General features: G+C 38.1%; 1 protein-coding gene across 2 annotated transcripts in view; it reads right to left on the bottom strand.

The window, feature by feature from the left end:
* Nucleotides 1–5,966: 5,966 nt before the first annotated feature.
* Nucleotides 5,967–27,119, bottom strand: part of zfh2 (Zn finger homeodomain 2) — a 78,678-nt gene continuing 57,525 nt past the window's right edge. Inside the window, exons 5-6 of one of the 2 annotated variants that reach the window (XM_066395382.1) lie at nt 17,413–17,465; nt 9,685–9,838 (exon numbers count right to left, since the gene is read on the bottom strand). In XM_066395382.1, the coding sequence (XP_066251479.1) occupies nt 9,815–9,838; nt 17,413–17,465 (77 nt within the window). In that variant the 3' untranslated portion in view covers nt 9,685–9,814. Of the gene's footprint in view, nt 9,839–17,412; nt 17,466–27,119 lie in introns of both variants that reach the window. The other variant, XM_066395375.1, reaches the window with a different exon arrangement.

Genomic DNA, 27,119 nt, shown 5'->3' with positions numbered 1-27,119 from the left:
GTAAAGCTCGTTGGACTGTCCATTTGCTCACCGATTTCCCAGTATCCCCTCGCAGCAACACGGCTGCTTTGGAGGCCGAAGAGGCTTCACCACTGCCCAAATATCTAATTACTCTTCTAGTATCTTGCACAGACATCTTTTTTGGTTGGCCACCTTTATTTATTTTTAAGGAAATTTTGCACTTATTTTTTACCCTTTGTACTGTGGATTGACTTATATTTAATTGAAATGCGATTTCCCGTGTGGATCTTCCATCAATCAGTGATTTTTCAATTAATTTTCTTTGAAACTTTGAAATCGGCTTCATTGTTTAAAGATTTTGAATTATGATGTTTATTAACGGAGGATATGCGATTAAATGGTTCGTACTCGTCTATATTAGCTGCACACTGCATTTTATGGCGAGTTTCTACTTGTTTGTCGACTAGTTTCTCGATCGTATCGTTTTTGTTCATGGCTGGAATTTGACGGTGCAAAACTGAACCAACGTTATTTAGGATTATTTGATGTACCCCATTTATTTTCGGCAAATGTTTTGTATGGTTTTAATGTTAATGTTAATGTACTTTTTGAAAATAAAAGCCTTCCTTTGAATACTTGTTAGATATTTTGTTTATGCCACCATTAATACGAATTTTATAAGTATTGACTCAGTTCTGCACCTAACTGTATGTGAGTGAAGCCTGGAAAGGCTGGAAGAAAATAATATGAAAAGTACAAGAAGACATCAGCTCTGCCTGATTTGATGGATTTACCTAAAAGTTTCCATTTGCTGAAAAGTCTTCCAGGATTCATGGGAAGAGACCTCAATAGTAACACACATGCCACCATGGAGGCAGGTGTTGATAGTTACTGGAGACGTATCAATTTTAATAAAAAAATGTTTTTAGATTCACTACGATAAAAAAACTGTTTAGTGCCTATGCAATAAAAAAAGTACTTTATTGCCTAGGCGTTAAAAGTGACATTTGACAGCTTGTTTTATGGCAGAAAAATGTAGGTGTCAGTTCGAATATATGTCAACAGATATTTCATAGTGCGAATCAGTACTATTAATAACTTTTTCTTGGATTTTCAAAAAAAGTAGCTTTTAATGACATAAAACAGAATACGACGGGCAAATGGTGATAGAAAAAATGCAGTGAGACGTTACGAGCTCAATTTTTTTACGTAAATGCCTAATACATTTTTTTTCTATTTATTTATTTATATTTTTAAAATATTTTTAATTATTTTAAATTTAATTAAATTACCTAAATTAATGAAAAACTAAAGACGATTTGTCTTTAGCTTTTTTTTTATTACCCGTATATTTTCTTTTTGATAGAATCCAGTGGCGCACTAACATTTTTTTCGTAAAACTTTTAGTCTGCAGTAACCACTACTTTATTAAAGAAGGTACCTAGTTTCTGATTTTTATTAATTGATAATTATTTCATTTAAAAGACCGCCGCAGCTACCCTGGGCGTAGTTCATCCCCTAAACTCAACTTTGCAGCTAACTTGTAACTTGCGACTAACTGTCTCGGGCTTTATAACTTAATAACTTTGATATTTTCTTTCAGTTCATAAATTGTTTCTGGCTTGGTAAAATAGCCGAGCTTTGACTGCGACAAGACAAGGCAACGTGCGGCCCTAGGTTTGCAACAGCTTTATTAATCTTGCGGCGCCTAATCTAAGCGACGCTATAATGTAGCGGCCGTTGCAATGCAGCGCCGCCGTAATGTAGCGCACCATTTTCCCAAAAAATCCTTGCTTAAGTGTATCTTCAGCCTTTTTAACTCGGTGACCGGCGATGGCCCTGAATTAAGTCTGTCTAAATATGTCTAACAGGCATCTCCAGAAATGCCTTTCCTGTATGTTATTTAGCAATTGCCTTAAGTAACTCCAAATGTTGTTATAAAACTTCCCCAGTAGACATAGGGGCTTAAGGAAGGCCAGAACTTCCTAACGTCTAAAATCAATTCAGACAGGGTCGTCGCCAGAAAATTAGATAATTACCTAAAGAGAAGGTCCTAATTACCCTACAATTACCTGGCTAGAACCAACCAGAACCAAAAGGTAGTCGTTTATTGTTATTAAAAGAGATCAAATTTCCCTTTGAAGGCGATCAAATTTCATCAAACCGGGGCGCTTTAATTGTTGCAAAGCACACAAATCAAACGACTCCAAAACAATCAAACAAATCTGTCTGGAATCGCGTTTAAAAGCACAGTACCAATTAGTTATCATCAAGCCCTGCCCCAAATCGCTCTTAATTGGGCGCATCCGCTCGGCTCTTCTTTTATCTAGTTGAAGGTCCCGTCTGGCCTCCAGCGGTTTTTAGATGTACATGTAGATATTTCAGGTCCCGGAAAACTAACTAATTTTCCGGGTATATCCATCGTCGTCGTCGGGGTCTTTGCTTGCATACATTCCAATAAGATCGGCTGATTGAGCCCCGCAAGATGGCGCTTCGCGCGATGAATAAAACATCCGATCCTCGAGCCGAAATTGAAAATTGAAAAGAGCCTTCGAGTGTGTTCCGTCTGGTATAAATATATATGCACGAAAGATCAGTCCCTTTAAGGGATTGGCTCTCGCTGATGCGAAATGAACGCAAGAGACCGCGTTCGTCTTTTGTCCCGGACACCTCACTTCGGATTAATAATAATAAGTTGGAAAAAAAATTAGCACTTTGAAACCCGAATTTTTTTCACTCATCAAAATATTCTCCCTTTAGTAGTTTTTCAGATTTGTAAACAAGATACGGGCACGGAGATCTCGTAATTGGTACCAGATCCAGAACCAGGATTTCTTAATTAAAATTAAAAAAAAAACTTCTTGAGTTACGGCAAGAAGCAGATGAAAACTAAAACTGCTTTTTAAATGCACTTTTTAATAAGTTAAGCATGGTAGCCTTAGTTCCATTCTGACATTTCGTTGATCAAGAATGGTCATCGCCTTTTTTCCTAAATAGGGCCCTGACAAGTTTTTTGTTAATTTTAAGACAACTTTTATTACAAATTCATTCACGATATGCACCTGTTCAAACAAGTATCCACTGTAGTCTAAGCAAAAATAACATCTTCTGAAGTTGCAACTTAAATAACATGTTTGGTATGACAGCTTCTAAAGCTTCAATAACTCCCCTCCGTACTTCTTCATCTGTCTCAAAGTTATGTCGAAAAAAATTATTTTAGATGCAACTCCCAAAAAAAATCTAACGGAGTCATGTCCGGTAAACGGGCTGGCCAAGGGACTATTCCGAGTGGGTGCCTATCCATTTTCCAGGAAATTTATGCGATTTAATTTTTCATTTTGGGTTTTGTTAAACGACGCGTTTTAATATAATTCGTACGTTTTTAACTAGAAAATTTGAGATTAATATCGTGAATAAATCATCAGGGATCTTTAAATCGCCTTTGGGATATGAAGTTTTTTAATGGGAACTTTGATTTGAAATTTTAGGTGTACAAAAACGGCCATTCCAGTTCGGATAATTCGAGAAATATCGAGGTAGGGTAGATGTATGTGTTTGAGTTTCGATTATAGAAAATAAACAGCTCGGGCGAGGAGGCGAGGAAAAAGAAGAAAAATCGTGGAAAGCAGGAAAATAGGAAAATCGGGATCTATCGCGCTTTGCAGGAGGTTTAGCGGGTTTTATTAATATCGGAAAAATAAAATACTGCGGCCAAAAAGATATTTGCGACGTGCAGACGAAATTGAAAAATCAAACGGCGCGGATCGCCTTATCTGAAATGGGGCCTTTAGTGAGGGATCAATTCAGGGCTCAGTAGAGACGTCTTAATAACGGTATCGATTAAAATTTCGCCCATCCCTAAGTCGATAATCGCGTTTTAATACCGAGCGAGCGAAAGTGGCCCAATTAAAGTCATAAATTATGGACAATTTGGGGGCCAATAATTGCCGGAATTTTAGCGATTCCGAGGCTCCAAAAGGCACAAACTCTTCTTCTTTTTCTAGAATGGTGCCGAGGATGGGGTTCCCACGAGGTCTATGCTGTAATTTCGGCAAACATTCCTCGTTAACTATGGTTATTAAACCGACGTGTGTAATTGCTTTTTTGCATGTAGACGCAGCTTTAATTACGTCATCAATAGGTGAGCTCAGATCTTGCTGTTTCGCTTTTAAGATTTCTTCAATAATAATTATTGATTCTTCTTCTTACCTCGACAAGGCCGGTTCGTAAAACGTTCACACACGTTCCGACAAAGTGCTCGGAAAATTTCGACCTAGGGAATTTCTACTCTCCAAATTCTGTGTGGTAAGTCCATGACGGTGAATTCTAATCAAGAAAGTATTAAGCGTAAGAACGAACGAGTACTCATTATATGATCATTTTCACTCAAAGCAAGCCACTCAACGTTTCGATTCTCAAAAAGCCATTTTCGACAGTGGCCCAGGGAATTTTTACTAATTTTTACTCTCATGAGAGTCCACTATGAAACAACCGGATGAAATCTGACCAACCCTTCACCTCAAACTCGTAAATACCATGAAATCGAAATCCGTTTCTTTTAATTACTAAAAATCGTCACTCCATTAAAATTGCACGCCAATGGATTATACGCAGTATCGCAGAATGAATCCTCATTTTTTAACCCGTAGTATCATATTGCAGTTGTACCCTGATGAGTAAATTAGTTCAGGTTAATTAAATCCAAAACCATTTGCATTCTTTCTCATTTTTCATATAACTAATTGGACTATGATTAATTTGGAAACAGCTTCTTAAGCTCTCATGATGCCACACGTCAATGAAAATATCCATCAAAACATAAAGAATCCAAAAATTATTGCAGTGGTGTACTGAAAACATAAAATAGGGCAATATAAAGATAATTTGATCTGAAACTACTTAAACATGATTCATTTGGATTTTTTTTCATTTGATAAAGATGCACGCCAATGAATTATATCCAGTATGATGAACTGAATTTTACTGAGTAACACTTATCTTCGATACTTCGCTGTGTTGAATAACAGTAATATATTACAAATTGTAAATTTAAAAAAATCATACTTCTACTTTATTGGTATGTGTATTGCTATATTTTATTTAAATCGAGGCGATTATAGGTACTTTCCAGTACTGCTTACACCTCGGTTTTGTGTTATATTACCATTCTACTCGTATCTTAATATACAACTACCGCACGCGTGCGTCTAAAGTTTTTACCGCACGCTGCTATTCAATTGAATTTACGAACGCAACGAAGCTAACCAACATGCGCTCGTTAGAAAAAAATTGTAATTAAGACATGCAAAAGTATCTTTATCGGATTGGATTGCTGACCCAAGACCATTTCGCGTCGTTAGATCAACTTGAATAGACATGCGGTAAAATATCATTTGCCGCACTCGTTCGGTAAATAGCCGTTGATTTTACCGCCGACTTTTTTGCAAAAATAAAATCGTCCATAGAATTTATTAATGATTTTTACTTTTTTTTTAGTCGAAAACGCTATCTTTGGTAAGTGGAACTCAAGGAAACATTTGCAAACTAAACGAGAAATCCGGAGAAAATGTTTATTTTCATAGAAAACAGTGCCGAACCACTTTTCTAAAATTGTTTTTACAATCACCAGTCATCATCACTAGAAACGCGCTGGTAGACTGTTGGAACTAAAACTTTATAATTTATTGATGAGAATTTCATTTACCATCTGATATACAATAACAGTATTAACTACACCATTGAATTTCTCCGAACACGCCTTGAGAGGACAAGTGAAGAAGTGAAGTACCTTATGTTGTGAGGACAAAGTTGGCTACGTACTTGCAACCTAATTTACCCAGTCATGCTCCGATATGTAAATATTACCATAAAATGGGAGCAAATTTGGATATTTACCTTTTTACTGCTCACATTTCAAAAAGATGGCTTCATCCCTCCTCAACCGTTGATCAATGAGGTTTTTAAAGGAGCCGTCCTCACACCCGAGAGGACAATAAAACACGTCATTTATGATAAACTATTTAGTTTATTTTGACTTTCATATACACTCACAAATTGAGAGGCGGCATGAGCCGTAGGATACAAACATTTACCTATTAGATATTAGAGAGCATCGGCGCACCGCAGCCCGCTATTTTTAACGTTAACGGTAAAATCTTCCATGTGGAGTTTTTGTTCCCTGTTGTTACAGGTAATGTAGAGTAGTTGGAAATGACGGGCATTGGCCGCCTGACAAAACGTCAACTATTATTATTAGTATTCAGCAATTTGTTTTATGAAAACCAATTAACCAAGTGACAATCCCATTTTTCAGGAAACCCATTTATAAACATACAAAAACAGTCCCAGAAGTGAGAAAACTACAGGGGATGTAACAGTCATGGAAGCATCTGTCTCTTATTAGGCAGTCCCCGATAATTTTCTCCTACCTGAAGGAATAAATTAAACTTATTTATTCTTTAGCTAACGCTAACTACATCACAAGGAATAACGTAATAAACGGAGTAGAATATTCTAGGTCTTAATAACTAAAAAAAATCACTTCTCAAATTCGAGTCTTGGGGTCATATTCAAACCAGGAAAATGAAAGAAAGTTCGAGTCAAAGATGCCTATAAAACTTCAACGCAGCTAGTCAGTAAAACAAATTTCAACGAAGCTTGAACCGAGTTAGTATAAGCATCTTTGTTAGTGGTATTAAGCACTATGAGTAGTAATAGAGAGCTTTCGCTTAACCTCAAAAACAACCAATCATAAGCAATAAAGAGTATCAAAATCCATGTTGCAGTAATAGAGAGGATATGAAACGGTAGGAACTAGATTTTATTATTTCGGCGCCAATAGGTATACAAAACAAGACATCAAAAAATGGTCACAAATAGTGCTCACATGAATATTAATAATAATGGTTTCAAGGGCCGTGCGTCGAAGCCGTCCCTCTAACGCACCAATTATTATATGGTGCAACCGCTGATGCAAGGTCGACGCGCACTCAATCTGCGCCGCTGGGAGCCAGGGACGGCTTGGGCAGGCCGCCTTGTTAACTCAAAAATCAGCAATGTCTATTCAACAATCACACATTGTTCCAAGAAAACTCACTTTTCAATGCGAGGCAGGTCACGCCAACCGAGTGGCGTTTCCCAGTTTGAGTTATTTTGGATACTTTAAACCTAATAGTTAAAATTTTTATAATTTATATATGTATATATCTACCACTATATATATATGCGATCATGTTGGAATCTAAACGAAAAACACACGTTCTCATCGTTTGCTGGCGACGAAGCCAAAACTGTGGTGTTAGAAGTAAGCAGTACGCGGTGGCGCCATCTACACGACTGCTCGGTAGTCTCGGCCATAGGTGGCGCCCCCTCGTAAGTAGAGTAAAATATTGCACTTGTAACGGAGAAAACGACCACTTACTTTCTTTACTGGTCCACTGTGTTTTGGCCAAGTACGCCCAGCTGCGCCAGAGGCGATATTTGGCTCAATTTTGGCGCGCCTCCTATGAGACTGAGATTAGATGATGCGTCTTACTCAAGGTATTCTAGCACCTTGTGTGCATACTTGAGAGTGCGATTTCTCAGGCCATTTTATGAAGAAATATTCATTGACATGTGGGGCCGTAAACGCTTGCCGAGATCCAGGACATTAAAAGCCTCAATTCAGTTAAACTTTTTATTGTGCACCACTAGCTGTTGTTCTTGGAAAATTTGAATCATAAGAAAAATCTACGAGCTACGGCAAAAAATGATAAACAAAACGGAAATTTTAACATCCTGTATTAGGACAAGGGAGCGTTTGCGGACCCGCGTTCAATCATTGAGAAATTTTGTGCGTGAGGTGCTAAAGCCTCTGTCATGGATTGATTTTGAGATAAAGAATTTGTTATTTGATGTGAGCAATGCTGTAAGGACAATTGTAATAATACTTGTATTGTCCTCAAAACAGAAAACATTGCAGTTCTTCACATGCCGTCCTGATGTTTTCCAAACGTGTCCTCATATTGCTTCTATATGTATATTCGCATGAGGACAATTCTTAGGTAAGAAATCGATCTTACCTCTTTTAAAATGAATATTGTTGAATTAATTGAACGTCATCGTTCTGAGCAATCAAATGACAATATAATTTTAAGAATATCTTTGTTGTCACAGCTAAAAGGCTTGAAGTCTACCAGGGAGTTTTACTTAAAATCATTGTCCCGACCCAGTGATAACTTGTTCCAAATTATGAAAATGTCATATATTCGGAAATAGTAACCAGAATACGAAATGGTTAACCGGGAGGGCAAGTTTTAGCATATAAATGTCTCTGCTTTCTCTGACGAGAACTGCACCGTCCGGTCTCAGTCAAGTGTGAGGACTACGCGCCAATGCTGGCCTCACACTGCCACGCCTTGCGCATTGCATATTAATTAATTAATAATCATTATTATTAGTAGGAACCAAGTTTGTCAGATCAGAGGGATATTACTTATAGAATTTCATGCAAAATACTTTTTTTCGAAAAAAGTACGACGTTTCTCCTGCTGTCTAGCGCTGATATTTCCGTCATCAGTTACATCATATAAATATACATTACATTATAAATTTGTATTGGGGATGAGTTGACAACATTGCCGAGAGGTCGGCTTTGATGCCGCCTGTTACCTCCAAGCCAGAGAGTAGCGATCAACTTTCCAATAATAATTAATAGATAGCAATAAAATTAATGGCAACTTCTTTGCAAATATATTCATTATTTATAATTAATAGTAATAATAATAATAATAATAATAATAATAATAAGTAAAAAAATGGGCGCGGTCGGTTTTAATTTGCGAGTAGTTGTGAGGAACGAGGGACCGCGCCCAGTATAGGAACTTGCTTTACTGACGCCATGTGGTGGCCAGGGCGCGTCCGAAAGCGTCCCGGATTTTCGAAGCGCCCTGTATATATTATGCTACGCGAGATTTAGGTTACATTTAGGAACATTATTTCATGTCGCAGTTTCAATTGTTTTTCTAGAATTTATGTACAAGACACACACAAAAATTGCATCAGGAACTGGCTTTGTATACGGGGGAGCGCAAAGAGGGGGAGACTTTTGCCCCACTCCAGCCCCCGCCGCGATTTTGACTTAAACAATATAGTAACTATCAGTTGCAATTATAGGAAACATAACCCTACTTTTTCTCTATGTTACATCATACAACAATTATGCCTAAAACTAGTAATATAATACACTGGCTACTTCGATTTAGGTTCGTCTAAGTTTCGTGAGAATTTCTCGTATTTGTTTAATGACCTGCACTGGTGAGCGCACGAGTCGGACTTAAAAATCGCCTCTTGGGCTCGCCGGGAGGACAAAACGCGTTCGAGTTCGAATCGAGGGCAACGGGGCCCTCCTGCGCCGCTCTAGCAGCCAACAACGTAATCTGATTGACAACGTCCTCCATCTCGTGACTCAGGGGGCTCTCGCTTGGTGGCGGGCCCCCACTACGTTGCTGGTGCTCCAGCGATTCGACATGCTCTTTCAGATTCAACAAACTCTTAAATCGCTCACCGTTATTGCACTGTCTGCACTCAAATCCCGGCTGGACGATTCTGAACGCACCTCTCGACTCCTGATTGGGCCCGTAGCACTGGCGCTGATGGGCCAGCAAAGGGGAATCACCGGGGTAAGCCATACGGCACTTTTTGCACACAAAGCACATCTCGATGTCCACCTCTTTGATGTAGTGGTCTTGTGACCGATGGTAGGCGGACGAGTCGGGTAGTTTGAGAGTGGTCACTCCGGGTTCCGCATTGTTCTGGGCCACCTGCTCCAAGACTTGTGGTGGCAGGGGCAGGAAAGAGGGCCCGCTCCCCGTATCTAAAAGCAGTCCTCCGGCTCCACCTGAAACAATAGAGATAACCAGGTCAAGCAAAGAACCGAGGGGGGGAGGAGTATGATCCGGTTGAAATAATCAGATTCGTAGATGCATTTTTTTTGTTCGGTCTGGCCCCGGGGTCGATCGGTGAAAATGACCCTGATCGTACCGACTTACTTCTGGTCAAGACACTTATGATCATAAAGATTCCGCATTAGCGCGCGCTATTAAAACCTGCCCAGAGAGGACCGAAATAAATAAAAGACAATCATTAAAAGATTACATACTTGTCGATACATTAACATCAACATTTTATCGGGCAGACCAAACAAGTTCTTGTCTAGATATCAGCCCGCAGATATGCAGTACCCACAGCCGAACGGCTGTACCATGGGCCGGCCCGATGTCTCGTGGACTTGTATAAATTTGTCCCAACATTTGTGTTAAGATTGGGACCAGATTAAAATGGATTCCCCATCGGCCCACTCTTTACTTCAATTTCATTGAGGCGTCAGCCGCTACGTTCCTCATTTATTTGCGTACTGATGAAGTAGATATAGCTCATCAAGCATATGGAACCTTTCAAAAAACCCATCATGCAATGATGCTCCTTGTGCCCTACTTCAAATCCACGCACAAAAGATTGCTAAGGCATTACTGGGCTTAAAACATCGGTGCCGAAATCTGGGACGCAGCCAGGTGGTACCATTGCAAACAAACGAATTTTTCCTGCATAAATTAGCCGGGTAATTAGCCCTCGAACACGTCCGAACGCCACCTCGCGAGCAGATAAAAATAAATCGTTGTTTTAATAGCCCGTGGTACTAACGGAGTGGTACCGTGGTACCCGACCCGAGGTGTTGGGATGATTGGTTTAGGCTTCGGCTTATTGGTTTATGTTTTATGACGGGTAAATATTTAAAAGCCATATATAAAAGCATTAGGATTAGGTATTCGATAATATTTGTTGTGTGAGGTTAGGTCCTGACGTCTTCTTAGTGCCACAGTAACCGATGCAGTAATGTTAATTTGGTGTCCAGTGCAATTTTCTAAAGAAAATTTTAATTTTCATTTAGCTCTGATTCTTAATTAAAGCGAAGCGACAAGGAGAACTGCAATTGTCCCCTCAAGGCACTTACATGGACAACAATGATCCATGATCCGTGATTGATCCAAGTTATGCACTGTCCTCGCATGGCGAGAAAAGTGAGGCTGTGAGGGCTACTGGAAAATTTACACGCTTTAGTCGATAAATGGGAAGACTGATGAATAACTTGTACTGAGGCATACACAGCGCCGGTCCATGCCTCATCACCATTTATATGAGGGCCTAGTTTAACAAAGACGTTGTTTTGTTTTTATCGAATTCTTATTGTTTTTCTTAATTTTTTTCTTTTTATTCTTATTCTCTAAATTATGAAATCGATAAGAAAATTCTTTTTCCATTGAAAACAATTTTCGTGAGTTTAGTTTTTGCGTCTCTGCAATAAAATCTTATTTATAACCAGCGCATAGAGTTAGCTTCGGTATAAATTTGAATTAATGAGACTCAAACCAATTCAGAAGATATTTTCAATGCGAAGTGAATATCCATTCGAAAAACAATACCAGAGAAAAGTACAGCTCTGGATTCACGTCTTCATACCTTAAAGACCCACGGCTTCACAGACTTATGGTATCTGGACTTTGACCAGTGAACATAGTCAATTGTCGGTTTAAATCCGAACCAATTAGAATCAAAGACATGCAGAAAAACAACTTAATACACAAAATAATATAAATCTTCAATCAGAACTTAATACAAAAAATATAAATACCTCGACAAGCAGCAGTCTTTCTGCACCTGGACTTTAATCAGTGAACAAAAGGATTGGCGATTAAAATTCGAATAAAATCAATCACAGAGTTACTAGTTAATTATAATACAAAAGTGAGGACCTGAATATCATTAATAGAATCATAGTTCTGGTTCCACGGCTTAATAACGTTACAACTAACGGCCCCATGATAACTACAGTTTAACCCGTGGATAGGGTTAACTTTCTATTAAAATTTGAAATATGTGAAATACAAAGATTTTTAGATGAAGTCAATTATAATACTAAAGTGCGGACTAGAAGATCGGAATCAAATAAAGTAATAATCATGTAACATAACAGGCGCATAGAACTTGAACTTTACCAGTGAATAGAGAGATAATTTTCCGTTGAAATTCGAACCAATTCGAACCAATTCGAATAGAAACAAGACAGGGCTTGAGAAATAAATTTTTAGACAAAGAGAACTTGATAACTTAATTTAATAAACCGTTAGCTATGGCGGCATGACTTTTATAACCAAACAAATAATGGCTTATATTACCCAGATTTGAAGTGAGTGTGAACTTTGAATACTTTGATCGAAATGCGAACGCGCATAAATTAGTAGACACTTCTTTTTAAGTCAAATTGAGAAATCGGCAAACAAAATCCATTAAACCCATCGCATGACTTTGGTAATTTATAACTTAACAACCAATCGCGTCACCATGCAGCCAGTACCGGCCTTATGAGAGGGCGACGGCCCAGGGCGGCAGATTAGGAAGGGCGACAGACTTGCCTGATTGGCAGTTTTTCTTGGGGGCACGGAGGCGATGATTAAAAATTTCGCCCAGGACGTCAGAGGTGCTAAGGCCGGTCCTGCGTGCAGTTTCTTTGAAATCTCGGCCATGCTCCAGGAAGGTACTTACTTCTGCTCGCCTCGAGTAATGTCCCGAACGAAATTAATATTTTTGTGTGAGGAGGTCAGGGTGAGGATCACTGCGAGTCAATCAGTGAGAACACTAAATTGGCATAAGTAACATCTTCAATGTGAGCGTGTCTACTACACGATGCAAAAACGTGTTGTGAGGTCTCTCTGAGGACGTTCTTGGCAAGGCCTTAAAAGAGTTTTATAAGCCTTCGGGGAACATAATTTATGTCACGTTATAGCTTATTCCATCTGTTCTCAAATTCTCGGATGATTAATGGACTTTCCGATCGACTTGCGGCCGCGGGACGAAACGGAAACGTACCCAGGAACGCCCTTTTTAATTACATTACGACGAAGGATTCGAATTATATGAAAATGTGACAATGACAGATCAGCAATTTAATACGATTACCTTGCATAAATGTTTGTTTCCGAGATCGATATCGAATTATTGTGCGATCATCGTGGGTCCGGAAGAAAATGTATTGTCTCGGGCGGGCACGGAAATCGATAAATTATCGAAAACTAATTGCCTGAAGTGGAAATCGTCCGGAAAAAGGAATCTCGAGCCCCCTAGGGAAGGGACCTTAAAAAACGGGTCCTTGAATCCGGAAAACTCATTTTCATTAACAATAAAATCTCCAATAAAACAGCATCTTAAATTACACTTTCCGACTTTGTAATTATATTTCGCGGTCGAAATTAAAAAATCCTCGACGAGGCGCATAAAAAGAAAATTGCCTATTTCTCCCCCTCGGGCTCTCTGGGGCTTGGAGCGGGCCATTCGCTCGAAACTCCCTTTGCAGTCTCCGAAAATGGGCGTATTTTCGGGAGAATGTCCCGACATTGGAAAACGAAGAAAAATATTAAAAAGAGAGAATGAAAATTTAGCAGGTCTACTCTCTCCGGACCGAGGGCGAGGGATTCTTAAATTTTACTTTTGCTCCCGACGAAATATAATGGGGTAAAGTCGGGGTCGAGACGTGGGGGGTGGTCGGGCGTCTCGGGGCGCCCCCGGGGGTGAGATATGGATTTTTGCTTCCGAACCGTGTGCGAGTTTTTCCGAATTATAAAATATATTTCGCCCGGATACACTGGCGGCAACGGCTTTATTGAAAATTAAAAACTTTTGCCTGGCAGGCAGAAACGTGGAAACGCTTCGCTTTCGCCCACGGTTTTTTCTTTGTTCTTTGTTCCAGCTGAAACAGCCAGGACCGAGAAGAATGTATTTTTGATGATCTGACTCTCAGTGGAAGAACCAATAGGTCATACAGTCGGAAACTTGACTAGCAACTGCAGAAGACACGTTGGGGGAAAAACTGAGCTTTGACGAGGGGCTATAAGCAAGGATAAACACGATACAATGTATAATGTGTCCAGAATAAACCTGCACTTTACAGGAAGGTTTTTTAGTTGATTTCTGGCCGAACATGAAAATGTAATAAGTCAAAACAATGTATGCTTGTCCTTGACCAGTAAGTGGCAAATAAAGCTAAATTTCCCCCTAGCAGCAAGTTAACAATTATAGGCAAGTATTATATAACAGACTTTTATGCTGTTAGGTAATATTATTACGCGACAGTGTATAGTTGATGTATTAATATTTCCATGACAACCACGAATGTTTCATCTACAATACTTCCTTATGCTGTACATGAACGAACTATATATAAATAAATTCTCCATATTTGTTAAATAGTCATTCGATCTACAGTCACTGTGAGAAATCCTAGCGGATCCAACAGGGACATAACGATTTTCGAAATGGGTCGTTTGGACGGCACATTGGTGCTGCCATTTGCTGTGCCTTTTAAATCTTCGTGGTACTGAAGCTGATAGAGGAACTATTTATTTTGAATATCCCACCAAATTCAAAATCCAGTTTGCTCGATTGTGTAGGAAATTCTAATTATCGGTTCATGTAATCACTGGATCCAATGTATCTCTGGTTGACGAAAATTGTAACGCAATGACCATCCGCTTAACTTTTCCATATAGTGAACTAATTGACTGATTAATTGGTGCCACCTCATGAAAGCCTCAACTTCAGACCAGCAATAAACAAACAAATAGGCCGCACGATGAAACAACTCTAACTCACGTAGGCCAATTACCAAGTTGAAAATATCCACAAAAAAACATAATTCCCGAACGTAGCAGCTGATTTAAGGGGCCCATTATTGCCTACGCGGCGTTTTGATTTAGGCTCGTTATTACCGGGGGATAATGAGTTTTTTTTTGCACCCTCGATTACCAAAAAGATGGGGTGCCACGCGCCATTGTCTTCAAAGGGTGATTTATAGGCCGGAGTCTCCTATGAATACGTTTTGTACCTTCAGGGACGGAGGCATGATCCAGGAGGACGTAAAGGGCCCGCACACGCGTTTCCACTCTCGTTTTGCATTTCGACGCACTCTGTTTGGAAAATTAGTCGGTTATTTCCCGATAGGGCTCCGATAGGCGGCCAAAGGGCCGACGGAGATCAATAATTTAAACCCGCGGGCTCAGTTTTTTCGAGGGTTGTGTGTATAAGACGATGTCGATTCCTCAATTTCATTTTGAATGCCACGTTGCCACATTTGGGTCAACGAGAGGGAGAGTTCATATAACTCGATTATGCCCTTACTAGACCCTGGATGCAATAACTTCAGTTTTGTTACCCTCAAAATATTTCTACATACAGGAAGCAAAAAAAGCCCGAAATATTTAAAATAAATAGTTCTAAATCTGTTTTTGTCCCGTTTTCTGAAGATAAACAACTTTATGAGAATTTAGGACGGACCCCAAAACCGACCCTCGTATCTGGATTCTAAAAGTAATTTGAAAGACAAACTCAATGATATAGGGCTGAGGTGAAGTTGTATTCTGCTTGAAAACTGCATAAATCAATCTTCTAATTAGTTCTGGAACAGATTGCCACTCGACAGGATCGAAGTATAGACTCTTCGTCAAATCAAAGGAAAGTAGCTTCATTTTTATACAAAATATCGATTTATTGTAAAACGTTCAAGCAGTCAAATTAGAAGACGCATTCTGCTCCAATATTTACAGCCGATTGCCGTAATAGCCAGTTTTGGAGCAGACTAATAGCCAGAATTAAAGTCTATATCCAGAATTTTTGCGGAGTCTTCAAGTTGAATGTCGCTTGAATGGACAGGATAAGAGCTAGAATTCTTCAATACTTTATGTTAAAAGCCGAGATTTTTTTCAGGAAAGGAGTTTGTCTAGATTTCCATTAAATTTGCCCTTTCTGAAAATATTTAGTTTGGGTTAGTTCAAACCATTGAGGAAGCAAAACCAGACGAAGAAATGATCAAAAACCGGTCCATCAGACATAGAACTGTTGACGTGGCGTCTATATTGCAGCGGTGCCAAATCAAACAAGCACATCAAAAAGCTCCTTTTTATACGTAGTTCCTAAACAGCTTATTTTCCTAATACTGCTCAAAATGAACTTATTGCGTTTAGTGGGTATTATATTTGTAAAATGCGATAGACTGTAAGTATATTACTGTTCTCGAAATAACGATAGGAAATTACTACAGTAAAGGAGTAAATTCTTCGGCTTTTGTTCGGTTTGGTTGGCAACGCGAAATGGTTTATCCCCACTTTCCGCATCATTCGCTGTGCGGCCAATAGCAAAACTCATTCGGGAAAACAACAACAGATCGTACGTCAAAATGAATCGTTTTATAGACGAGTTACGTCAGATCCTTGTCTTTAACTTGCATATCTCAGTGGTTCAGGTTGGCAGAAAAATTCAAAAAGGCAACACATGGCAACCCTGCCAGAGTTTTCAGGCGGCTTGGGGCGAGTGCGTGACTCATTTTTTTCCATCCCTTATTAACAGGCCGAATATCTGTACATAAAAAATGCAACCCTCCCACCACACAAGACTTGCTCCCCGTCTAATTTATGGCGGAGCCCTACTTTAAAGGGGAGATGTTCAAATTAATTTATTTGTCCAGGAGGGCCGAGAACTGCGTTCCCAAACTCCATGATTTTTGGTGTGGGATGACCTTAAAGCATTACAAATCGTCCTCTAAATCTGTTCGAATTAAGTCGCTAAAGCAGGAAGAGGATGTGACGCGTGCTTTAATTGCGCTACAGTGTGTGAACCGGCCTTAACGAATTATAATTATCGGGATGTTTTAATAGGGATATTCTTAGTTAAGGTAATTATTAGGGCCAATTTACACATTACCGAGCGGATTGCGGAGGCGGCGTCGTTAGAGCGTCAAAACTACTAAGGATAAGTCGGTACCGGCTGGTTCTGAACAAAGATTACAATCGATGCGGTGTCACCATTAAGCGAGTCAAAGCGAAGATTCCATGGGTTCTTAATGAACCCTATAAACCAGCCAATGGGTTTACTAATGATTTTTACACTTGTAAACATTTGGAACCAATTGGTGCTTAACAGCCACCTGCCACTGGTCTCGAAGTAGAGTCAAAGAAAGAACGATAAACGATTTCAGAATTTTCTCACCCCCGCTTCATTCAACCCTTTCACGCGACCCCTCAAAAGACGCCTCAATTTGTCAAACACCAAAAACACCCAACTTTAAATCTGTTAATCCTCGACGAACAATATTTGTCAGAGGCTTGTAATTAACTGTTTTAAATGAAGCACCCTTAACGGGCAACAAGTGGCACTAAAGGGTTAAAGTCGGGAAATTAATTGCCGAGAGGGTGAAAATGGCGATCACGCTTTTCAGGTCGACCTTTTGTTTCGCTGTGGGAAAGTTTTCCTGGGCGTGAGAAAATCTCTGAAACAGTGCCTACGCTTATCTAAAGGTGGTAAAACAAGCACTAGGGTGAAGCAAAGCTCAACATTAAGGAAATAAACGTGCTTAGAAAAATTACTGACCTGTCCAACAGAGGTCAGTATTGGTCCGTAGTCGCAAGATGTTGATTGGTAGGCTGAAATTTGAAGAAAAAATTGCAGTCAGTTCAGTAAGACGTGTTTAAGCACGTTTATTTCGTGTAAGGTCTCAAACTTATGTAGCAATAATTATGGCTGCAGACTGCATTGAGTCCGCCTAAAATATTTTAGGATTATAAAGGGCACTTTATGGTTACTGTTTTGCGGTCATTAACTGAGTCACTACGATCCTAGTACAATAAAGCAAGTGAAATTAAAATCCTATTTGAACAAAGCAGGTATAACATGTGGTTACTGTGTTGGACATAACTTTCCTTTAACAGGTGTTTAAGGTATTTGGGTGGTGAGTAAATTTTGACTTAAAAGTTAAATTATTAGCAAACTTACATGAAATAGGACATAAAGCGTTGTATGTAATGCGTACGTAATGCGGTTTATTCGACTCATCCATTTATGGACTCGCTCGCAAGCGCCCTCGGCCATAAACTGATTCGTCTCATAAAACCTTCCATTACGTACTTATTGCATAAATAACTATTAGACCACTCAGTAGAAGGGTCTTGAAGCATCTAGTAAAAACCCCACGGGGGTCAGCTATTTTACGGTTTATTGTTTCTTAACGCTCGAGTAAATGTTGCGATTTGAAGCCTCTATTACAACAACTCTATCGAACAAATTCTACAAAATATTATTAATACTTTTCGAATTTGATGCTCTTAATGAAAGGTTTTATATGGTCACCCATATAACTCTCAGAAAGATACCCGTTTTAATCATGTAAAAAAAATACTTTAATTTTAATCTCATGTGTGAGCTTACGTAAATCTTAAAAAAAAATGAACTTTTCAATTTTTGCTTACTAAACGGAATTCAAGCAGTTTTTTTTCAAACGTTAATCTCAATTTGATTATATTAAAATTCAAGTAACCATCGCCTGAAAACCCAAACGAGCCATGCGATTTCCAATTACCGATTGTTGCATTTCTATGTGAAAAAGAAAAAAAATCTTGAAGCAACTAATGCAACTGTGTGAAATCGAGGCACATAGTAACGCAACGATTTCACATTCAAATAACTCCAAAATAAATCTTTTTGAAGCCTGAAATTAAAATTCGCCTATATTAATTGAAATAATCATGCAAAGAACCGATATGCTCAGTGGTACTTTAAAGGGCATGTCATCACTAGTTTCACCACGTCCTCCCCACAGAGCTCCAAGTTGTTAGTAATGAAAGAGAAGAAGAAAAGTGGTTCTTGAAACTTCTAACTGATACTAAAAGTATTTGATAGGCGACATAGAAATAACACAGAGCTGACACAGAACACCATAAGCTTCTTAGTTGCAGTATAATTCAGGAAACAAAAATAACTTCTTGAAGTCTTTACAATTCAAACTACTCACAGGTTATCAGACTAAATTGTTAACTGGAATTTTCAGTGCTACCTTGATGGCTATTTGAGTGAAAATCATTGCGCCTTCAGCTTACGTAATACCATCTTAAGAATATGCAGAAAGCTGCAACTTTCAGTATGGGAAACTTCAGTAAAGCATCAGGACATTAATTAAACTTTGTAGTGTGATATGAGCATGATTCCATTAAGAGGTGAGAATTGCTACAGCATTTTTCAGTAAATAAGAATAAAAGTAATGACCCTTTGAAGCCCATAATTAAAATTCTATACGACATTTCAAGAGGCGAGACCCCAAAACGAACTGGTATACTGAGTGCAAATTTGGGTAAAATTAGCTTGAAGCCGTTAATTAAAGTTGAAATCATTCCTCTTAGAGGTGGGGAGGCACCCATGAATATTAATGGTCAATTGTTATATCTGAACCCTCTTATAATTGGAATTTTTGTGTCATGGTACGCCAGACACATTGTGCGCTGCAATTCCTAATAGCAAGTTGCCGCGTATTTGAGCAACTAAATTTGCCTGCAAACAGAAAAATCTCCAGCAATGATCATTCATTGGAGCCCAAAGGCTGATCGATCATTCAATGGGCAGGTAAAAATAACTGAAAGAGCACCTAAACCTTGAATGAGTGGACAATAATTCCCGGGTTGATGTATGGTACCACCACTGGCACGGTTCCTACCCAGAATTTGATATATGATCGCAATTCGACACGCGATAAAACGCCACTCATTACGTCACCGACATATCCCACTTCTGAAGTTAAATAGGTGCCATTATCACGGACGAGGGGGGCAGGATGAGGGGTAGTTTGAGACCCAAATCAGCGTACCATCGCGTACGGGGCGATTTATATTTAAATGGTTGCATGATTAGTTGGTATTAAATAAACGTAACGGACTCTTAAACGTTCGCTTATAATTTATTTTTTATTGTCTATATCGTCTGGGGAACATCTCACGCCATTATACAGCGACTCAATTCCTAGGAACGCGATAAATCGTCTTGTTCCTTCGGGGGGTGCTCCCCCTACTGTTGTTTGTACGATTCGAAGAGGTGTCGGCAAAGGTGAAAAAAGCGTCAGGAAGTTTCGGCTGAATCTCGAATTCGCCCAGGGAACAAATAATAATAAAACGGAAACGGTTTCAGTCTCGAAGCTGACAAAATAAATGATAATTTCCAACACCCGCGCAGTGTTTGTAGAATCACGACGACCGGATCGGGATCGCATTCCTCCGGCTACCTGCGCGCCCACGAACAAAAGACGCCGTAACAAAAGAAAGACGTGAATGCGGTGGCGGTTTTTTGCTTCAAATTTCTCGATAGTGTAACCATATTGTGCTCTATGAGGAACGCCTTGTCCCATAGGATCATGGCAAAGGACGCAGGTTTTCAGAGTGTAACCAAATTCAATCTGTTCAATTATTGGTAGAGACATGCGCAGCTGAGGAAAAATGAGCGTTAAATATCTTACCTAAGCTGCAAGTTCCAAAGATAAAATTAGGGGTTTCTTGTTGCGCAAAGTGCCTACACTCAGGGCCAAAAATATTCAGACGCTGGCTGAACGTTTACAAAACATGATATTTCAGACTTAAAAATTGGAAAACAAAAACCGATTTTTTTATAATAATGTATGAAACCATTTACAGTAAAGGCATGCATTTTATATTAAACAAAAAAAAATCCTTGAATACTGAACAACCGGTTACAAGGAGCCAAAAACATTGGGACGGTTTTATTAACATGCGTTTTGACCAAAATGCAAACGAATTTTAATACGGGCTAAATTGAACCGTCACTAAATCTAAAATTGTATTTTTTATTTTCATGAGTTGGCACGATTGGACACTCATTTTCATAAATTGACACATACGATTAGGAACAACTTCACGTTGGTCGGCCATTTTAATTTTTCACTTAAACGGACGCGATCGTGTGTTATTTGCAAAATACTAGTTTCGCATGTTCTAATGTAATTTTTAGCGTTTTGTTTTAAAGGCGTAGTAAAGTTAATGGTAAGCTTTCAGTGCTTGTATTTATAATTTGCATTTATTACCTATCTACGATTTACTGCAGTGACACAAATATCGGCTTTTATAGGTTATGTTGTTGTAATTTTTTTAAAATGTTGACATTAGGCAGTTTGATAAATTGAACCGCAGGTAATTAGGTAAAATGGACCGTTGCAATGTAACCGATGCAAATAATTTTTCTTATACATGACAGGAAATAAGTGGAAACCTGAAGATTTAGAAAATGCAATACATGATTATAAAAATGAAGGTATCGGTCTGAATGAGTGCTCAAGATTTGACAAAGTTCCTAAACCTAAATACCTTCAAAAAACATTTGGATAAGAGCGAAACGAGCGAAAGTGCAGAAATAAATAAATGAAGGCCGACTGTCTTCAAAGAAGAATTTGAAAATATTATAGTTGAGCACATATTAACGCTGGAACAACAGATGTTCGGCTTAGCAATTACAGATGTTCGCAGATTAGCTTACCAAATTGCAGAGAAGAATTCTATTCCTCACAATTTTAATCACACAAAGCAGGCGAAGCTTGGTTTTGCGCTTTCATGAAACGACTGAAGATATAATCAGCCCCAGAAAAAAATAAACCTAAAGAAAATAGAGGAAATATATCGATTTGTAAAATAGAAAAGAGAAGGAAACAGAATACTGAAAAGATACGTGTAAAGAAGCGTAGGAAAATGATGGAGGAATGCACGAGTGAAAAATCAGCCTGCAAAAAAGAAATCTTAGTTCTAGATGATTCAAACAGATATATGTTAGAAGATCAAGAGAATGAAGGTACCAAATGTAGATATAATTATTTTGATAAAAAAAGACCTAAAACGGATTGATTGCAGTATCAAAGTTACCATTGTTAGAATCATGAAACTTGCTCCAGCAATCCCGACATATGGGATAATTATTTTTCTTAATTTTATGATTTATATTTGCTACTGCTAATACTTAACTACCCACTACTGTTGTTCCAAGGTATTTTTTAATATAAACATTTATTTTAACTTTTTTTGCTTTGTTAATATCTAAGTCCAATTTGGCCACTTCGTGGTCCAATTAATACGACAAAGTTTTGACCTCAAATTTTGTTCATTATTAAGAAATATATAACAATTTTGTTGATTTATCTTTAATAAATATAACGATTAATAACTGTCGTTTCATTAGGTGTAATTGATATTTTAGCAAGTTCAAAATTATTTCGATAAAAAAATAGATTTAACAAAAGTGGTCCAATATAGCCGAGTTTTCCCAACTTTGTATGTCCTCCATTTTGTTCAGTGGTACTTCCTAAATGATTCGGCATCGTAAAAATGTATTTTTTTTAACTCCGTATCAATTTTAGACCATTGCTTCTGTAATACCAGCTTCAAAGCTGCCTTATTAGTAATTTCGTGTTTTCTGATCTGCGTTTTCAGAAAATGTCACACGTTCTCAATAGGGTTGAGATCTGGGGACTCTACTGGAATTTTTATCACTTTTGGTCAAGTTCTCAATAAGGTTGAGATCTGGGGACTCTACTGGAATTTTGATCACTTTTGGTCAATTCACTTATGATCCTTGCGCTATGTTTGGCATCATCTTGATAAAATTTTAACATGTTTAAAACGTCCACGTTTTCGACCCTGGATCGAAGATTTTGTTTTAAAAGACTTAAATAATACATATTATCCATATTTCCTTTGATAAATACCAATTGCTCAATTCCCGCACTTGATATACAACTCCATACCATAACTAACCTTCCGCCATAGTTGACTTTTGGACGTAAATTTTTCCTTTCTAAAACCTCGTTTGCTTTTTTCTAAACTCTTAGGCTTCCAAAGATGTTAAGTTTAAATTCGTTACAGAAAATTACATCAAACCAGTAATTATCTTCTTTTAGCATAATACATAGCTGGAGGCAAATTCTAGCCGAATGTTCTTATTCTTCTACGATAGCTACGGTTTTTTCTCGATAATAACCATGGGAATGGAAGCAATAACGGATTGTTGTAAGAGACATATTTTTCTCATTATGTTGTTCTAAATACATTTGTAGTTTTGGAGCACTAATTTTAGTGTCTTGTTTGTTAACTTTTCGCATAATAAGACGTTGGTCCCTTACGTTAACGGATTTGTATGGCCTGTTTGGGGAATAAAACCCAATCTGTCTTCGTTTTTCCATCGCGAAATAATATCTCCAACTGTACTTTTGCTCGATTTCAACGTTGAAGCAATTTTGCTGTAGGAGCAACCTTTTTCATAATGAAACATCACTTATTGTTTTATATCTAAACTTGTATTATTACCACAAACCATATTGTAACAATTTTAGGCGGTACTAAGCACAGAAGTGTAAATAAATACGTACACAAGGGGTGGCGTGAACTGCCGCATGACCCATTCTTAGAAAATTTAAATCGAATCGTCCGAATATTTTTGGTTTCTTGTATTGTAAGCATTTTATTTATTATTCAAGGAATTTTTTTGCTGCTCGATTTTTTCTAATATCAAATGCATGTCTTTATTGTAAATGATTTTATACGTTATTATAAAAAAATCGGTTTTTATTTTTTAACTTTTTAAGTCTAAAATATCATGTTTTGTAAACATTTAGTCAGCGTCGGATTTTTTTGCCCTGGCTATACTTCGCTTCAAATTTTAATGGGAAAGTAAGCAAAATTTTTGGGGTGCTACTTATTTGGATCAGATACTCAGTTACTTCTCCATTTCTAAGCAAGTTCACGTGACAAGGTCTTCAATTGGAGTCTTGACGTTCTCAAAATCTATTTAATTTTTTGAACCCAAATTTGACTATTTGGTACAGCAAACCTGGATGGAAATGTAACTGTACATCCCTCGGCAAAAACGCGAGACATCCTTATAACGTTTATTTTCAATAGTTTTATAATTTAAAAAGTGAGTATTTAATTAAGTGCTTCAAATTACATATTTCCACAAATTTAGTACCCCCTATACCACTCTTTGAGTTCAGTTAAATATGATTAGAACATTCTCTATTTTGGTTTCCTAGTTGTCTCCCACAGAACATACATGAACATAGAAAGTTCACTCAACCGCGATACTTTGATTTAGTCAGATCAAAGCAAGGCCGATAGAATCCGGAAAAGCCAGGTGCATTCACGATTCAGTTACTTACTTGGTTCACTGTTATCATTCTATAGCACTCTAAAATAAATAAAGTTGTTGGTTTGACCGTTTAGAGATGGTACGTGAGGCAAGAGTAGTAGAGTTACTAAGAACGTATTCACTCCTTTAGCAAAGTAAACTTTCTATGATTATATGTATAAACCATAAATGATGCGTTGCCTCTGCAGAACAAAACTCCACACATGGATTGACTGAACCGATCATTATCGTTTTTAACTAGTTACTTCAAGATTAGAGCTTCAACTGACTGACAACAAAACACAAAAACACACATAGATCAGCTGTATCTAATAGCGACTCTCTTGAGCGAGGCAGCAGTTTTTAATTACAGGTTTGAAGCGGCTAAGAGGTAGTTAATAGAATAGAAGGTCTGACAAATCTAAATTTTAATTTTCGATGCCCATCTAATCCCCTACCGTCTAAAATATCAGTTTTGAGACTCATTGTTAATAGAATAAATATCAATAGAAGAATCGGTCAAGCGAAGAAACTATTTTTAATCACAGGTTCAAGCCCATATGAGGTTCTTAAAGTGTCACTTAAGCTGTGATGATTGTTAATATTAATTTTCTATGTCCCTTTAATCCCATATGGAGCTAGATTTGTATAATTAACTAGAAGCTTCAAGATGTTACTTTTTGAGATTGATCATTAATTATTGATTCATATCACGTTTTTCATTAATCTATCGAGCGAGAAAAGTGTTGATAACTACAGGTTTCAGGCTTCTAATAGGCGGTTAAGAAAGTAACTTAAGCTCTGAAAAATTGTAAGTATTAGTTTTCTATGCCCGAAATTATGTATATCCGCTAAACCCCCTGCTGTGCTGAATTATTAATTATAAGCTTAAAGATATTTTTTAGATTGCTTAAGTATCAATTACTTATTTATTTCACTATTCTCACTAATCCCCTTTATATTAAAATACCGACCAATATGTTTTAACCAACCGATTTAAGTTTGACGAGATAGTTTCCATGGAAACTACGAAACTGACCAATACAGTGCCTTTATTTCACCATTTCCATAGATATTATCCCCTCGGTAGAGCTACCCGGATTTTGATTTATTCACACTTAAAGTTTGACTGAAGAATCTGAAGGTAACCTCAGGATTCATAATTGAGAATTAAGCCTTCTTTCGACAGTTCATATCACACAGTCACCCAATTATTCTTAACTTGGGGCTCGGAATTGCTAAATAATTGCTGGATTGAAGTTAAAGGGCTTAGGCAAAGCAATTCTAAATAAGCAAAATAAGTTTCGGCAAAGCAATTCTAAAATAGGAAAATTTCTATTTCTCTGAAAAATATTTAATAGAGATGAGACGTAACGAATGAAGCTCCGCCTTGCTCAATATAGGTACTGCAACTCACTAAGGTTTACTTAGGAGTTACATCAGTTTATAGATGCTTGGATGGTAGTCCCCAGATACTTTTTACTGCAAGGATTTTGAAATATCATCTTCCATACTTAAAGCCTGATTGCCCTGATGTATACTGAGGTTTCCGGTGGCTGAAGTCGATTCGGCAACACAGAAAACCGGGTTCTCTGTGATATCCATCACAATAGACCCCATGCTCAATATTTTCTCGATCACAACAAAGCCTCTAGGCGGGCAAACAACAGAAAGCCAAACATCTCCCTTCTGACGATATTCAAATCGGGCCCAGAAATTAATAAGTACATTTTTATGGTAATATACAGGTCGGTCTCGGTATTTTAATGTGGCCCATGGGCATTTTTATGGTCCTGCGAAGGGGTGGCCGCAAGGCGACGTTGATGTTCGATTTTAATTAGTTTCGGTGTTTTTCTACGCACCTACAGCTGGCTAATTACCCCTACCGATGGGTCTATTAAGACAGCAATATGGGGCGATTTCGAGGACTTCAAGGAGAAGTAGGAATGTTAAATAGTGCTCTCGCCCCTCGAGCGATTTCTCTTTCATGTTGCCACTCCAATCCGAAATTCAATTATTTCGCTGACAAAAGAAAGAGATAGAACCAAACAAAAAAGGAAGGAACGGAGGTGGGATGCAAAATTGAAAGAACAAGGGCGGCCTATTTAAATATCTCGTTTGCCCATAGATTGCGTTATCTCGAGCGTGAATTTCCAATTTGGCCCCGGTCCCGGGATTTTCGATCTGGTGTGTATTGTTCGTTCGGGGGCAACTAAAATTTATACTTTAAGGAAACTTGCACCAGCAGTGTTTACCCGAAGCATTCTTATTAAAAACTTCCCTCATTATCCGCTCTACGACGAGCGGAGCCAACTTTCCTTGAAGAAGAGAAGAGAGTTTAATAATCGCGCCACGACATCTGCTCCAAGGCAATTCAAACTTTATAATTATCAGGATCCCCCGGGTCTCATAAGGACCCGTATAAGTCAAGACGCAGTCTAAGCTTCCATAGAATGCGAAATGAACGGCGCATATTAAAATTTTAAGTCTGCAAGATCCCTCTGGGTTATTATGAGGGCGCTGCGGATTAAAAATGGGGTTTTCTGGATCAGCTTTCAGAATTATTATTCACCGCAAAAGAACGTTTTCGTCAACATTTCAAGCCAAATTTAATATTATAAGGTTGAGGTAATTACCCGACAAAGCCATGGTGCCGAACCTCTAACGAGGAATTGCTGCGTCCTTAAGGGTCGAATTGTTGACGTGCTGTCAACTTTAACACCGAGTTGGTATTCGCAGTAGCAAAACATCTGACGAATCCTCAAGCTGTTTCGACATTTCTGCTTTGCAGTTAAGGTTAAGAGCTCGTCAATAATTTGGCCTTTCAGCACTAATCCACAAAGTTAAATCATGAAACGATAATATAAAATAATATACGAGTCATCCTCTAATTAAACGTTAAATAGCAAAAATTCTCGATACTTCAAGGAACAAGTGAGTCTTGAAATTGACCTTTAATTAAATATGTTAATTGCCCTCACGTAATAATGTAAGCAAAGGTAAAGCGAAGTAAATAAAGAATAATATAATATCGAATTTGGCAATATGAGGCCGTTGACCATTTTTCCCCATGGAACTTCCATGCAAATTAATTATTATTTTTTTAACGTGAAGTGTCACTATACTGTAGATGC

Source organism: Euwallacea similis, chromosome 1 (genome assembly GCF_039881205.1).
Source record: "Euwallacea similis isolate ESF13 chromosome 1, ESF131.1, whole genome shotgun sequence".
Classification (NCBI taxonomy): domain Eukaryota; kingdom Metazoa; phylum Arthropoda; class Insecta; order Coleoptera; family Curculionidae; genus Euwallacea; species Euwallacea similis.
Note: the sequence above shows the minus strand (reverse complement) of the source record. Positions and strands in the feature narration are given on the sequence as shown.